At 42.8% G+C, this 16,731-nt stretch overlaps 1 protein-coding gene across 2 annotated transcripts in view; it reads right to left on the bottom strand.

Moving 5' to 3' along the window:
• SLC2A12 (solute carrier family 2 member 12) overlaps nt 1–15,330 on the bottom strand; it is a 37,755-nt gene extending 22,425 nt beyond the window's left edge. For both annotated transcript variants that reach the window (XR_012579629.1, XM_005493892.4), the window contains exons 1-2: nt 15,022–15,330; nt 6,311–7,627 (exon numbers count right to left, since the gene is read on the bottom strand). Coding sequence is in view for 1 of the 2 variants with exons in the window: in XM_005493892.4 (XP_005493949.1) it covers nt 6,311–7,627; nt 15,022–15,136 (1,432 nt within the window). In the remaining variant the exon portion in view is untranslated. The remainder of the gene's footprint in view (nt 1–6,310; nt 7,628–15,021) is intronic.
• Between the last annotated feature and the right edge of the window lie 1,401 nt (nt 15,331–16,731).

The raw sequence follows: 16,731 nt of genomic DNA, 5'->3' as shown, positions 1-16,731 counted from the left end.
AGTACAAAGGGACATACAATGGTCATCCAGTCCAACTGCATGACCTCTTCAGGGCTTACCAAAAGTTAAAGCATGCTATATGTGGAATGCTGTCTGATTTAGTTTCCCAGTTATCCTGAAGTTCCTTTAACAGCCAGTAAGGAAGGGAGCATTGTGCCAAAGGAAAGGTCACAGATTTCACAGGTTTCACAGAATATGCTGAGTTGGAAGGACCCACAAGGATGATTGAGTCCAACTTTTAAGTGAGTTGCCCGTACAGGGATTGAACAAGGGTTGAACCCACAACCTTGGTTTTATTCACATCATGCCCTGAGTAAGAGAGCAGGGGTCTGAAAGTCCCACATTGGTTGAGAAAATATCAGCTTTTGTTGATAATTTGAGGAATCTGGCTCCTGCATCAGTTGGATTCCCAAACACATTGAAACATCTGTTCCATTTTAGGTACAAATTATCTCAGTTCTAAAGTATTCATTCAAGCTGATATAAATTTAACTCAGATATACTCAATATAGTAAATCTGCCTAGGTTTAAACTAGAAATGGACATCTATCATCCTAAACTGAACATTCAGTATCAGTAAAAATTTGCTCTTAAGGTGTGCCCTCTCTAGGGGCTTGTCTTTACCAACCTCTCTGCACAGGTTTTGCTCCTCCCAGGGCTGATGATCCACACAGAGAGCTCCCACAGCAGCACGATGGTGCATCACAGTAAGGCTTGCTGGAGACCACAGTCCCTGCACCTTCCTGGGGGAACCCAGCCTGGTGGGCACAAAGCCACAATCCTGGGTCTTTCATGTGGGAGGAATTTAACCAGTGTGAAACTAGTAAAACATGAAGGCAGGCTTGTTGGCCTGCCAGCCTTTCCTGCATTAGAATAAAGATAGTGACTGTAGTGACTACAAGCCCCTGTTTTGCTCACCTGTGTTTATCCTCTCTTGTGCCTGCTCCAACAACTTTGAATCTGCCTGCTCTGAGTGCCTCTGCACCCACACGAGGAGAGATGGGAGATGTTAGGGATCCCCAAATGCAGGAGGAGCATCAGTCTGAGGTGGCTATGAGTGGCTGAGAGTCCATCAGAGAGCCATCCTGGGAGGAAGTGCTGTTCTCAAAACTGCAATGTCCTAATTTTGTGGGTCCTGTGCTCGCCCTCCCCTCATACAAGGTCTGCAGACAGGCTTTGTATCCACTGAGAGCCTGGACCTCACAGCCCTGGGCACTGGTGTGCTGCTCCCAGCAGTCAGCTGGGTCTCCTGTTTTGTAGGTAAAGTGCTCACTTCAGGAGCTAGGAAGAAAGAGTGATGAGCACGTGATTTTTTCCAGTTTTCCAATCAGAAATATTCACCCGATGGCTGAGGCTAGCAGATGGCTGCATATCTCAGCCTGAGAAGGCTTCCTGTGGATATTTAATGTCACTCTTTAACAGGTATTTAGCAATACCAAAGTACTGCCAACCCTACAAGCACCCACTCATGGGAGCTATGATTCAATGGGACTGCAACAGCGACATGGAAAATCAGGGTTTGCAGTAAATTCTAAACCCCTCTCCCAAGACCTGGTTATACACTTGTTGACCATAAGTATGTTAAAAACATATGGATAGATAAATGTATTTCTGTGTGCCAAACCCTGAAATCCAGGAAACACTTCTCCATCTGCAGACTCTGACTTGCCTTGGGTGTGTTGTGGCCACAGCAATCTGAGTGTAAAGAAGGCTCTAAGTGCTTGGGTCTGTAGCTCCAAGTTGTTGCCTGAAAGAGGAGTTTGTCTCCAAGAGAAGAGCTCCAGAGTTTATCCCTTGGCTCTGAAGAGCCACACAAAACTGGCAGCTGCTCTAGGACATGAAGTAATAGAACATCTTTGTCCCAGGTTGGCAGAGACATAAGCACCTTTGGACTTTTTACAGCAAAGTGTTGGAGTTTTGAGGATGATTCATGTCATGAAATTGCCCGTCAGCCTCACTTGTAGGTGTTTTTGTGGATTTTCATCTGCATGCTCAGCATGAAATGCCATGAAGCCAGCAGAGCTGATGTGATTTGCTCCACCAGATTATCCCAAAGTTCACTGGCTAAATGCCTAAATGCTTTTGCAGTTACACAGAAATGTGTTTGAAGGACTTACAGAGGAAGAGCTCTTGTGCAAGGCACCAATGCCATACATGCAGTCCAAATGCATACATTTGACATCCCTCTCTCATTAAAGGTGTTCCTGATTCCACACCAAAAAATCCTTGAGATGTTCATGGATTCCATTGAACTTCACTCCCACAGTATGTGCAAAGAGGCACTGCCCAAGTCCTGTTTTGCTCTCTTGCCTTTAATTTGCAAGAACAAATTCAGACTGGGAAAACAGACTTTGTTTGGTCCAGAATCAATCTGCATTACTTGCATCTCAGCCTAGGACTTCTTGGAGCCACTCTGACTTCTTTTTGATAAAGAGCATTGTCTCTAGACCCCATTGCATCCTGCATACCTGTGTGTGGTGCTACTACATTTCTTCCAGCTACTTACTGATGAGATCATCTCACTCAGGGGGATATGCAGGAAATATGGGGGGAAGCTGTCCCTAGTTAGTACTTGATCATAAATGGTGCAAAAGGAGATGGTCAAAGCAGAAAAGCAGATCTTTGGTAATGGGTGCAATCTGATATCTGACTTTTGTTCACTGGGTCTGTGAGGAGGGCAGCAGAGCTCTGGGCACCCTCTCTGTTTCAGAAAGGCTGTAGCTGCCCTACAGTTGCTAACCAAGAGAACTCTTTTGGACATACTCTATCCAAAAACAGGAGTGCTATACTTACAGTCGTATTTTGGAAAATAAGTCTGACGTCCCAGGAGCATGGCTTTCCTCGTTCCAGCATCCCAACATGCTGCACCACACACAGTGGTGAATGAAGGAAGTGACACCTCTTTATGAGAAATGACCTCTAGTTTTTGCCCCTCAAATGGTTTGAACAAAGCAATTGGCAAATTAGATGCCCTGAAACTATTTCAGTTAATTCTGTGCCATTTAGTAACTGTTCATGCATGGTCATAGCCCTGACTAGCTTATTTCTGTGTGTTTTTTAAGTTAAATTAATTTCCAAGGTCACATTGAGTGATCACATTTTAGCTTGGGTGACGAACTGGTGATCTACCTCCACCCCACACTTGTCTCATCAGCCTGCACTCGCTGGCCCCTGAGAAAGGCACAGCAGTGCTTCTGCCAGGCTCAGACCTCTCCTGTCCCTCCCTTGCCCACATACAGCACGTTCCAACGCTTCTCTTCTCAAACATGTGCTGCAAACAACCAGGAGCCCTCTCACACCCCTCATCCTCCACATGGGAGCCGGGAGTGGTTTCTTTAGGGCTCTGCAGGCATCATTCCCTCCTGAGAACGGCTGATCCTTGTTTGTCCTTTCTGACACACAGACAAAGGGTAACCCAAGGCAAACAAGGGTGTCAAGCAAGCCCCCTTAGCTAATGACTGAATGCCTTGAAACACCTCTGCAAACACCCCTAGAGAAATGGCATGTGCTGTTCTGTGGTGTGATGCAACACTGATTTGTTGCATCTACAAAACGTCCTCATAATTGTGTGAAATTGAGTGTGAACAAGCACTTGAATTGCAGTTCATCAAACATAATTAAACTGAAACACAGCAGCAGAAATACCCCTTTTGTCTTGTGTAAGGGCTGATAACATAAATACAGAGCACCCCAGAATCAAAAAATTGACTAAGCAGATGCTTGCTAGTCTGTGAATTCTTTTGTAATGCAAAAATTACTTTTATCTCTCACTGTCTATTTTTGAATGCTCATCACTGTGATGCCTGGGTGTTTTGATAAAGGGCAATAAATATATTTAGCATATGCTTAGTTCATTTAAAAAATCAATCTACTTTATGTAATTTGGCAACAAAAGAGAAATAACTTATCAATGTCTGCTACATTAATCTGGATTGTAACTCTCTTTGATGAGCACAAAAAAATAAAAAGGGGAGAAAATGTACAAAGCACTTAAAAAGAAGATGATAGAGCTCAGATTGTGTGATCTGTCCTGTGAAGAGTGTGTCATCTCCTAATGGTCATACATAAAGTCTCCTTTATCCCCACAGAACATAGTACAGCATGGACTCAAAATAAAGTGGGTGAATTTATTCCAGAAATGGCCTTGTGGTGTGGAAAGAAAGGAGCAAGATCTTCTCTGCTCCTCATCCAAAAGAAGTCCATTGGATCTACAAAGAGAGGCATTCTCAACACCACCTTCACCTTAGCCAGCCATTGCATGGGGGCAGGCACTGCATGGAGCAGGAGAGTTCCCCACTGAAAACACAGTGGGACACAGTGTCACAGTGCTTTTGTCCCCAGGAGCCCCAGGCACAGCCTGGACATAGCAGCCAGCCAGTGCAGCCTCGATGCCTCCTTCCCACTGACCAGCAGGCAATGGAGAACAGTCTAGTCCAGAGCACAGGCCAGATTTAGAGATGAGTAACATAAACTTGTTAAAACTATTTACTTTACATAAGCAGAGGGCCTCATTTATTTTCTTTACACTAAGAAAGGTTCACTGGGGCTAAGAAAGCCAGGCTTTGCAAACACATTCAGGGATTAGGGCTCCAAACAGGAGATGTTGCAGGCTGTACATGAGACACTAATTATAACCTTGCATCCCAATCCAGACTATTCAAGCATGATAGATCCTTTGAAGATTTCAGCAATCTCTTGGTTCTCTAACTGCATTTTCTATGCTTTTTAACTGAAATTTTAACTGAACAGTGTGCTTTCAAAGGCAGGAAAATGCCTTGAAAGGACTTAGCTGCAATTTTAACTGCCTGTATCTCTGATAGATCTGGCCTTCACTTGCTAGGCAAACACATCTGTCAGTACAAATTGCCTCACAGTGGCTTTATACATGATTTCTCCATGATGGAGCTGAGAGGGTGTCTGTTCTTTCCCATTTTCTCTTTGAAAGCATTTGAGCTCTCAAGTCAAGAAAGAGGTCAAAAAACAAGCACTGGCTTCAGAGACTTCTCAGATCAGCCTGGAAAACACATCAGTTTTTGTAGCCCTAAAGAAAATAGGCACTGTTCTCATTAACTGTACATTAGGACAACTCAAATGACTAAGAACCCGTTTACAGCCAGGTCACCAGGAAAGCAGATTTCAGCAGGAGGCCAAGACTGAACATGTGACCCCACTCTGAGGGTCATTAAATATATGTTTGAAATAAATAAAAGTTCAAGTAACATTTTCTTTTCAGGGTTTCATCCCTGTTTTTGAACCTATGTCACAGAAAACAGAATCCAGCCCCAAGACAATCTTCAAGGGAAGGAATAATCCTGTAATAACAGTCAAGCTTGCAACCCTGGCAATGAATGCTTATCTCACACTGCTCTCCCTGTGAGCAATGTTTAAAATAAATAAATACTGCAGGGGAGTTGTTGTTAGCACAATTGTTGGGTTGTATCCTTGTGGCAAGCTTTTTATCACAATAGTACAGTTTGTTTGCAATGCAAGTTTGAGCCAGAGTGCAAGAGCACATAAAGTCTGTTAATAAATAACGGGCTGGGCATGTGGGTTTTACAGAGTGACTTAAAAAGTCAACGCCTTCAAAGTACAACATTATGCAAGTGCTATTGAAACTAAACAAAAGAAAACAGAGATTTAATTTCTAGTCCCTTGGAATGACAGACATGCTCTCCCTCAGGAGAGAGTGAGACTCATGCAAGTGTGCTGGCAGGTGCAGCAGTACAGTGTCAGCTGTACAGGAGCACACCTTTGTGTCCTCCCACTTGTGCTGCTCCACCCAAGCAGAGGCAATGGTACTACGGCTCGCTCATGAATTATGGTACCTTGAATGTGTTTTCCATATCTGAAGACTATTACACAGTCAGAGGGACAGATCCTCAGCAGGACTCAGGTTGGTATTTTGTGGATTTGACAATGTCATACCATACAGAGGTCCAGAGCTTATCATTATCTTGGGTTTAGGAGCTAGCAGCAGCAAATGCCTACATCCTAACCTTCCCAGTGTAAGGACACAATAGACTAGAAAGAGGAAAAATAACCGGGGGCTCCATAATTTTGCTGTACAAAGCTAACAGCAGTTCTTCACTGAAGAGGGAACAGTTAATTATGGTGAACTGAAGGGAGATCAGGTCATTTGCCTTAAGGGACAGGACCTCCTGCTATAAAGTACATGCCAGGCCTACCAGGATGGTGTGTGACAATAGCAGTGCATACTGACAGACAACACTGCTTTGCCCAACTTAGGAACTGCCTCATCCCAGCACTTAATAATGTAAGTTACAAACAGTTAGAAAAATTAAACACTTACTTGGTCCAAGACCTATGGAAAATGCAGCAACATAGACAAGCAGGCTGGCCAGTGAGAGCCATTTCAGGACAACAGGGACCTCCCCACTTTCCACGTGAGACCCTGTTGTGCTTTTGCCTCCTGCCAGGGCAGTCCTGTTCAGTTCTCCTGTCCTGGCAACATCTGGGCTTTGTACATCAAACGACAATCTTTCTGTTGAAGCCCTGCTAGCAAAGAGGTCCTTGAGACTCCCATTGGTGACAGTGAAGTTTCCTGGTCTCTGGAGAGAGAAATCCTCTGGAGACTGGCTTCTGCAGACCTTGGTTAAATTCACATGTATGTTACGGTTCACTAAGCCCATAGTGACCAACGATATTGCCATAACAGAAGAGCCAATACACAGAAAAGTTTTACTTCCAACTTGATCCACAAAAAACGTGGCTGGGACTGTGCTGACCACTTTAACTACTCCAACTCCAGTCGAAGCCAAACTGGCAGCTTCATTGCTCTGGAACCCAACTGACTTCAAAACAGTTGATGCATAAAATAAAATGTTGGGTTGCCCAGTTGTTTGCACAAAAAAAACTAGAGTGAGTCCTACCAGCATTCGGGCCCTCATGTTGTTTTTTGAACGAAACAGGTCCAAGAAACTATACTGATGTTCATCTTTCAGGGAAGACTTAATCACAGTGAGCTCATTAGTAGCATCTGATGTTTCCCGTAGCCTCTCCAGTACTTTTCTTGCCGCTTCATCGTCATTTTTCATCACAAGAAACCGAGGGCTTGGAGGAAGGAAATACATGGCAACAGCCTGCAAAGCACCCAATGGAATCACCAGGCCAAACATGTACTTCCAGCCGTGAGATATGCTGGCAAATGCATAATTTGAAATATAGGCAAAGAGAATGCCTATCACAATCATGAGTTCATTTAATGACACAAGGAGGCCTCTTCTGTGCTGTGGGGCGATCTCAGCGATATACACACACGTGGCAATTGATGACAGTGAGATGGAAATACCTATGGCGATCCGGCCCACAATGAGTACCTCGTATGATTCATAGGGCAGCAGAATCAGACTCCCCAGCACAAGTAAAGATGATGCAATAATAATAGCAAGTCTCCTTCCAAATCTGTCGATAAGAAATCCACCAGTAAGGGATGCAAACAAGGCCCCAAAAAGCAGGGAACTTACAATGACTTCCTGCTCTTTGCAAGAGAGTGTTAAAATGCTGCTCATCTGAAGAAGAGCTCCGGAGATAAGGCCCAACTCATAGCCCATCAGAAGTCCACTTATGGCAGCAATGGCAGAAGACAGAAAAGTGAATGTTCCACAACCTGAAATAAAAGGATAAATCAAAAAACCTTGAAAGAATGATTTCTGCAACATTCTGACAATTAATAAAAACTTTGTTTGATCTATCAGTTTAAAAAAATCTCTCTGTAACTTTTAGGCAAAGCAGTTAGGTACAATACACATCCAGCAGCAGTGGTGACATTAAAGCTATTTTCATAAAAAGCTATTTCTGAAAAGAAAAAACAAAGTAATGAATATAATCTTTAGTTTTAATGCCTTTGTGTCCCTTATCTTTCTGATCAAAAGTCAATAAGGTTTTGATCAGGTGCTAAATAAATAAACCTTTTGCTTCAGAATATTATTGGAAAAAGAAATGGTGAGAAAGCAATTTTTGCCTTGAGATTTTTCTGTGTTTTTCCTAAACTGAGAAAGTCTCATCCACCCAACTAGAGTACCATGAGCAAGGAAAGCATAAATTTCTTGGCCAAATTGTTTCAACCTTGACTTAAATAAGTAACAAGTTTTCCCTCACCACTTATTATTTCCTTTGTTTCTCCTGAGGACGACATGAAGGCTGCTGGTACCGTAGTTTTTATTTTGCCAAATTGGAGACTTATTCAGTGAGCATCAGGCTGATGCAGGTATCTGGGATATTCTAGGCAAACTGATCTTTGAGGTAAACACTTGAACTTTCTGGGCTTTGCTCACATCTAAACTCAGATTCTTTGAAATATCTTGATCAAATATTTTGCATCGCTTTTGATGGCCATAATGTCAGGAACAAGAAACAGATGATGAAAACAATGCAGATCATATGCCTTTGAATCCCCACTTTAAAACAAACTCATCTTATACAATTGTGATTCATTGTTTATTGTTACAAGATAGATTTGACTGATCATATTCTACTAACTGTGAAGCCTTTTGCACCCTAAACCTTGAGGAATATATCAATTTGTTATTGTTGGTCTCGTTCTTCCTCCCAGCATGATTTTCCTCGCATCATGATGTTGGCTGCCACACAACTAGGAAAAGAGTAAATCAACTTCTGATTTTGCAATTAGTTAGAGAGATGGGACATGTCAGAGGAGAGGTGGCTTTTGCAGCAAAACAGAGTCCGTATTTAGTTAATTCTCCTGGAACGATTGGTGTATAGTCTAATTGGAAACGATACACAGAGTTTGTTTATTTTTAGTTCATTTTTCTAAGGCATTAAGGCTCTTTGATCACACTGACTGCTCAGAGTTCGTTGCCAATAATTTTGAGCACATTGGTGAGGATCAGCCCTATTTGATAGAGGATATTACATTTCAAAAGCAAATCTTGAATAGAGAGAAGGAGAGCAGCCCTAACAGTACATCTGCACTGCTAAAGTAAACAGTGCCAGAGCCCAGGCCCAGATCCTGGCATGTGGCCACATACCCTACTAAATTGCTGGCAGAATCCCTGGCACATTTGCAGCCCAAGCCACCTTGTGTTCTAACAACTCCCAGAAGCAAACAATTCCACCACCCCACCCTGCAGCCGCTCCATAGGCAGACGGGTTATTATGGAAGGTAGCACAGCACAACTGTGAATATAAGGAATGCCTCGAGGGCCAGGGGAGGTGAGTAAGTTCATTAAGTTTATTAAGATAAGTATCACCTATTAGCTCTCCTAACTTTGAGCCAAACAGCAGCAGCCCTGAGATACTGCGTGCACCAAATGCACCTCAACTCACTCAGCTGCTGAGCTGGTGTGGCTGGCAAACCAGAGAGAGGTAAGAATAGGGGAGAAGACACGGTTTTGTCTTGATGGGCTAAAAGGACACAGGGGGAATGGGATTGTTGCGAAAAGTCTTTCAGAAGGGGGAGGTGGGTGGTAGATTTATTGGGAATGGAGATGAGACACCTTGAAGAAATAACAGAAACAAATATGCAAAATGCTCCAGTGATAGAACAAACTTTTTATATTGTTGTTGTCCAGATCTGTTAGTAATTCTAAAGCTTTTTCTTCTTTTATATTTGCAGTATCTGAGACCATTTCACTGATTTGAAATAGAAGCATGGGTTAGATCCTGCCGTACTTCCTTCACCCATTGAACAGTATTTCAGTGGAAATACTGCTGACTACAGCTAAGCTGCTTTGTGCTGCATCCTGCAATGCACACATGCACTATTTGTTTTATCATTGCAAAACCTAATTTCTCCTTCCCATTTATACTTTTGAGTTGCTTGCTTGCTGCATATTATTGTATCTGGAGAATATACCCTTCCAGTGAATCCTGGCTGGAAATCTGGGCTGATAACAGCACAGTGAGTGTTGTGCTGAAGGAATGAGCATATCAGAAACTAAACTGCTTATCTAATCACAGTGCTCTGCCCAAACTACTGTTCAATGCTGATGCTTATGCTTTCTTGAATATCTCTTGAATATTTTACATCATTAAGCCAAATACATTTTATGTAGGATTTTACCTCAATTTATATATAATGGACTAGAGAGCATTGTGTTCATCCAGTCTGACGCTCACAAACAGCACAACATGATCCTTCAGACACACTTCAATTATGTTTTATCTGAACCGGGTGCTTTCAAACATTCAGCTTTGATTTAAAAATGGCTAGTGACTGAAAACCAATGACTTTAAGTCATAGGTCATCACAATGGTTAATTGCTTTCACTGTAAGCTATCTGTAAATTATTTCTAGACCTAATTTCTGCAACTTCGGCTTCCAGCCTTCAGATCCCATTCTCCATGTCCCCACACTTAACTGTGTTCACTGAGTACAAACTTATAGCCTGCCATTGGGTTCATCTCACAGACATCTCCTTTTTTAGCTACTTACCCTGTGAGGCTTTACAAGTTCACCAAATCCTTAAGTATTCAAACCTCTGTTCTCTGAACTTTTACAGACCACCAACTTTTTCAGTAAATTGTGATCTGGACCACCCAGTATTCCTGCAGTGATTACACAGTGCCAAAGAGAAACTTGACATAATTTTTCAAGTCCTGGTGGACACTTCCCTCTCTGCTTGTCCAAGGATTCTCACAGACACATGCAGAAGCTTATCTTCTGGTTATCATTCAGGAAAACCTACTTCTTTTCTGACTGGATTCTTTCCAAGGCATTGCCTTGTCTTTAAATACAGCCTGCCTTGTTTTATGCTAATGAGGAATGCAAATCACTTTATATTTGTCTGTATTAGGGGTCAACTTACCTAACTGTGAAATAGCTACATCATCTCTAGATTTCTCTTGTAACCACTTGAGAAAAATAGCCACTTCTAGACATCTGAATTAGGGTGGATGCCTACTTCCCTCCACTGCCTATAAAAGGAAACTGTGTGGCTTGCTCAGATGCAGATGTCTAAAGTTAGCAGAAAGGCAGCCCAGACAGCACATTCACTTGCAGTCAGCAGGCCAAACCATCCAAATTGCATTCAGCCAGTGACATGTCCCATTTATTGATCACCCATCACCTTTATCACCCTGTTAAATAATCTGTTATTATTTTCTTCCAAAAAAACTAACAACAGTAAGTAACAGAGGGGCAAAAACTGAGTTTAAGGCTCTCCAGCCAAAACACAGCAGCATGGACAGTGTACTCTGTTGATACTTTGAAGTCTGTGTCCTGCACGGTTCTTAATTCTTAAAATGTCGGGAGCGTCATTTTTGTATGGTTTCAGTTTCTGAATGAGAGTGTCATGTCAAATATCTTGATAAAGTCCACCACCAGCACTGTTCTTTACAATCCAAACTGTTCTCACATCAGCCTGTGGTCCATAGATCAGAGAAATTGAGATGGTTATTTATTTTTCGTCTGAGAGTCTGTACAAGCTGGATGTAGAGCTTGGACACCTGGGAATTGATAGGGAAGCATTCAAGCCCATATATTTACTGCTTCTCCAAGTAGAGCAACTTGATCAATGTCTTCATGTTTATTTTTTTTGTTTTTACTGGGTCAGCTGGTATCCTTCTTCATGTGTCCAGTGACACATAGCCACAGTTGTACAGAAATAGTGGAGAGCTGTAACTAGAGCACCCCCGAATGAGAAGCAGATCCTGACGTGATGCACAGGGAGACACATTGTCCTCCTGCATTAGCTGCAACAAAGTCAGTAGTTAACTTGGTGTCTCTCATCCTCACAGGCACTATTCCACTGAAAAACATTGTTATATCACCACGAGCTTTTGTTTTAACTGGTGTACCCAAAATTTGCCTGCTTACCACTGCCTGCTGAGTTAAACCTTGAAATCTCTGCTCAGTTTCCCTTCATGACCTTCCTCTAGGCAAAATTCCCTCTGACTTCAGCATATGTTTTGCTTTAACATTTCCAGATAAAAAATGTTGCAGTAGTTGAACTCACAATCCTTTTAAGTGTCACTTTGAATGATGCTGCTGGCAGTTCTTAGGCATTCCTTTTTTTTTACAAAAAGCTTCTTTATATATTTATACATATATTTCTCTTATTTTTATGGGATGCCAACAGAGCATATGGCAGTGTACAGTCCAGGGGAATAAAATATTTTAATGATAGCTACCAGAGAATTTTCTCCTTCTGTCTGCCACTAACACCATGGCTAATGAGTGTGTGGCTGGTATGTGACAAGTGATTGGAAAGTCTATTCTCTAGTTTCCCATGTAAACAAAGTGGTTTCTCACAACTGTTGTTCAAGTCAAAAAGCAGCCCAACTTGGCAAACAAACCTATCTTTAAGAACATTTGTTGGAAGTGTTTATGCTTGGTTCCTGAAAAGGAGACCAACTGCAGTTGTAGTACAGCAGCACAGTGTACCGGCCATGAGGCTGGACGGGGCCAAGTACAAAGGGTGTGCCCCTTCACTCACTTTCAAGCACATATTTGGGAAAATACATTCCTTCCAAAGGCACAGGATTTGGTCTGTGCATGTATCTTATGGGCATTATGGATAAATGATCAGTGCCAGGGAAGATCTGCAAGCAGGCTGATTTGGGAAACAGCACACTTCACCTACCGAATGGGAAGGAGAAATATGGGAAAGGAGCCCTTTTCCGCTCGGTTTGGCAGTACCAAGCCCCATGTTAGTCCAGACTCTGAGATTTCTGTGATGTAATTTTCTTTGCTATCTCCCAAGAGATCATTCAGGGTGCATATAGAAAACTACTAGGGGGGTAGGGAGATTACTTTATGTAACCTGTGCAAATATGTCGATTTTGATAGGAGGAGACTAGACAATCTCTTCCACCATGGTACTTTCTTCTGTTTACTTTGATTTAATCTGAGATGAGAAACATTTCCGTTTAGAGGGGAAGGAAAGTATTTTCCTGTCAGGAAAGTTCTTTAAATCCTTGCAATTTCTTTGATCTTTTTAGACCTTTGGAAAGTGAATTCAAGTTCTGTCAACCATTGGTTAATAAGCACAGCTTAGAAAACCCTAATGAGATGAATGCATTTCCTAGATATAAATCCACAGCATGGAGTATCTTTTTTTTCAATAGAATGATATCTACTTTTATCTACAATAAATTTTAAAACTACAGCATCTGTATTTGAAAATAAGCTGTCTCTAATAACAGAATTGTTTTCCACCTGAGTGCTGTCTGACATACAAAATTTCAAGGGATATAGTATTTAAATTTCCCAAATTGAATTAAACAATATTTTGCTGAAGTGTATAACATGAGGATCTTTTTTTTTAGGATAAATGTTTGATGGCATGTATTGGGAATTGCTGCATAATTAAATCATGGTTTTACTTCTCATAAAAGGGAATTTTCCCATTTTCATGTTATCATGATCTTTCCTGTGCTGCCACAGTCACTTTCTCTATCTCATCCAGTTGTTGGGTATAAAGAGATATATGTTACTCTGTTGCTCTATTCCAGCACCTGAGGTTTCTTTAGATCCAGTAGCTGCTCAGTAGGTGCATTTATCCTATTACCTAGAATACATCTGACCTATCAAAAATAATGTCAGGGCCATGTGGGATCACAATCATTTGACAAATGGGAATCTTCCCACCCAAGTGTGAAAGGCAAACCCAAAACAAACACTTTGTAAATTGAACTAAAAGAGAAGGTCGAAGGAAACAAATGTTCCACTAATCTAAACTCCTCCAGTGGTGGGAAGCACTGAATACTTTGTACAGTATAAGCCATAATGTACTTTGTAAACAATATTCAAATTTCATGAACAAAAGCTCCCTGACAGTGATGGAAAGACAGGGAATGCAGATGCCAGACAGACCCACCATGGCCATGTCCTTTCTTACTGCTCTGCTATGTAATTTCATTATTTCAACAGGCAGCCTATCCCCTCATTACATGAAATGACATTTGGGTTTTGTTTTGCTCGTTTCTAGTTAGAATCAACAAGTTGTTTTAATTTCTAACTATATAATTACATATTCCTCAGGTTACTGCTTTAATTTTTGAGGGTAAGGACAGATATGCAATTTACACATACTCTTCTAACCTTAACCCATGTGCTGCAGAAACTTTGCTACCTGTTTATTGCTGTCCTATAACCATTTGCACTGCTCTTCTCAGTCCCAAAGGCAATGTTAAATGTGTCTGCACACCTACTGACTTTCTGTTCTTGCTTAACCTCTGATTCCAGTATCAGGAGACATTGCTTGACAGATCACTATTACACTCCAACAAAGCATTTGTGCCTATAGTTTCTGATTATTCCTGCGTTAATCAGTTCATTCAGCTCGAAGTGAACAAAATCTCCTTGGGACCTTGCCATTTCTGGCTTATGACCATGCTGCCCTGTTTAGGTACAGCCTATTATAAGGCATAATAAGCCTTGTGGCTGAGAAATATCATGATTGTGGGGCATTATCCCCTTCATCTTATCATCTAGGAAAGTGTTTGAAAATGCAAAACCACACTGCAACTGAGAAAAACTGGCTGGGTAGGACAGCAAAGATGAAAAGCTGTGAAATGTAGTTTCTGCACTTAAAACTTACTGCAGAATAAATGTTACAGCTATTTTTTGAGGATGTCAGCAAAACCCTGCTTCTTGCTGAAATGCTAGAGAAGTAAAAACAGGAGGGAGACCCTGTCCCCCCAGCCTGAGCTGTTCCCCTGCATGGACAGGTGCAGTGCTTGCCTGGACTCCTCCACTCACGCCGGTGAAAGGGCTGAACTGCCCCGAGTGTGCAAGGACCAGACCGATCACTGTTGTTAGAGGCCAGAAGCTTCTCCTATCTTTCATTTGGCTGATCTTCATAAAGGAAGATTATTTACACAACAGACAGCACCTACACGAGCAGTAGGACCAAGGCCTTTTAGGGAAAGTATCACACATTCAAAAGTCAAGCTGGCAGTCCCCGTCCTTGCTCACATGTTCCCCTCTTGCATTTTTAGAAGCTGAGACGGCCCGTCCCGGAGTGCCTGCGCTTTGTGGGGCCGAGCACTAGCGATGCGGGCAGCAGCCACAGCTGGCACCAGCTCCTGCCCCCTTACCTGCAGCAGCCGGCAGCCGGCAGCGCCTGCAGCCCCGGCCGCGCTCCTCATCCTGCCCCGCTCCCATGGCCCGGCTCTGCTGCCTCAGGTCCTCCGGGCTCTGCCCAGGTGCCATCGCTGCCCCTTCGCACCTTGCTGGGGCGGGAGCGCTTCACAGCGCCGCGCTCCCTGCCCGGCCGGCCAGCAAAGGGCAGCTTGTTTTCCTCATGGCAACAAGTTCCCGAAGCCGGCTGAAACCAAACGCAAACCACAAAGTGGTTCGTGAACAACTTTGTTGCTATTTCAGAAGGCTTTGCCCTTTGCGGTGACACAGGCTGTTGCTATTCTGGGGAGCCTATTGCAGGCGAGGGGAGGGCCGTCGGTAGGAAGTATTGCTTTTGCCTTTAACAAATAGTTGGGACATCAGACATCTATCCATGCACAGCTCCATGCACATTCCTTACCCATTCACTTACAGGGTCTCTCTCTCTTTTTCCCTCTCTTTTCCTCCTCTCCCTATGTTCATACGCTCAGGTTTTTAGCAGAGAAGGCACACTGAAGGGGGGGGTTTGAAGTGTTTGCTCTGTTAGCTAAAGTTAAGGCACGGAGCACACACACAGAGCACTGCTGCATTCTTGTAACTTCTGAGCAAATTATAGTGAGAAGTAGTGGAAAGGAAAACAACCATGGCAGCTCTTTGCAGTCTGTGAGAGTAGAAACCAGGACTTTACATGGCAAAGACACACGTGGTATTTTACAAGCAAATGCAGAGCAAGCCACCCTTCTTTCCATGACAATTATTTGTAGAAAAACTGAGGCTGTCTCAGCTATATTGAGTCAAAGACTTGATTTTGATCGCTGCTGGGAGTCACTCCATCCTTACTTGCTTCTGTGGCAGCAGTGGCCAGGGGCTGGATGGCAGCAGGAGGGAAAGTTGGTGCATGGGTGCAGGTGAGCTGCCTATAGAGGCTGCCTGTCCTGCTCTCTCCCAGCCCTGGGAGAGCCTTCAAGTGCTCTCAGCAGACCCACTGCCTCCATCAGGCAAGTTGTCCAAGTCACCCCCAGTGGGAATCACTGTTGTATAATCTGGCAGTGCTGCGGGCTTCTTGTTTGTTTTCAACAAGCTCTCCGATTGCTTGCTTGCTTGTTTGTTTTTGTTGTAATACATTAATGCCTGCAGATAGCATGGGAGGGAAAGGTAGACATAGAAACTCAGTAGTTTTGCAGTATTTCCAGACAGGAGAATTCCTAAACATTTTTTTCCTTATGTAGAGCAGGCATAATAAGCCCTTTATCGATGTTTGCTTAACAAGAAAAATGTGACAAAAGACATTTTAACTGCTCCATCCTACAGCTGCCCCACTGTCAGCTTCAGAAACTGAACTTCCAGGGATGCCACAGGGGCATTGCTTCCATCAGGGAGTTTGGGCTTTGGCAGTGCCTTTTACATGGAGTTACACGAGGCAGCCTAACTCTGCTCTCCCCTGTTACATACTTTCCTTGTAAAATGCCCACCTGTCAGTCCTTACAGGACGCTGGTGGTGCTGTTAATATTTCTTAACACATCCACAGTGGTGTTGTTTCTTCATGGTTTATGTGCAAAAAGTAATGTTAACTTTTAAAGAAATTATTTGTATGTTTTAGGGAAAAAATTTAAGAAAAAAGAGAAGCTGTTTAGGCTGGGGAAGGAAAGGAAATGTTTTCATAGATCAAACTCAGCTGTGATAAGAT

This window comes from Zonotrichia albicollis, chromosome 3, assembly GCF_047830755.1.
Source record: "Zonotrichia albicollis isolate bZonAlb1 chromosome 3, bZonAlb1.hap1, whole genome shotgun sequence".
Taxonomy (NCBI): domain Eukaryota; kingdom Metazoa; phylum Chordata; class Aves; order Passeriformes; family Passerellidae; genus Zonotrichia; species Zonotrichia albicollis.
The sequence above is the reverse complement of the archived record's forward strand: the minus strand, read 5'-3'. Positions and strand labels throughout refer to the sequence as shown.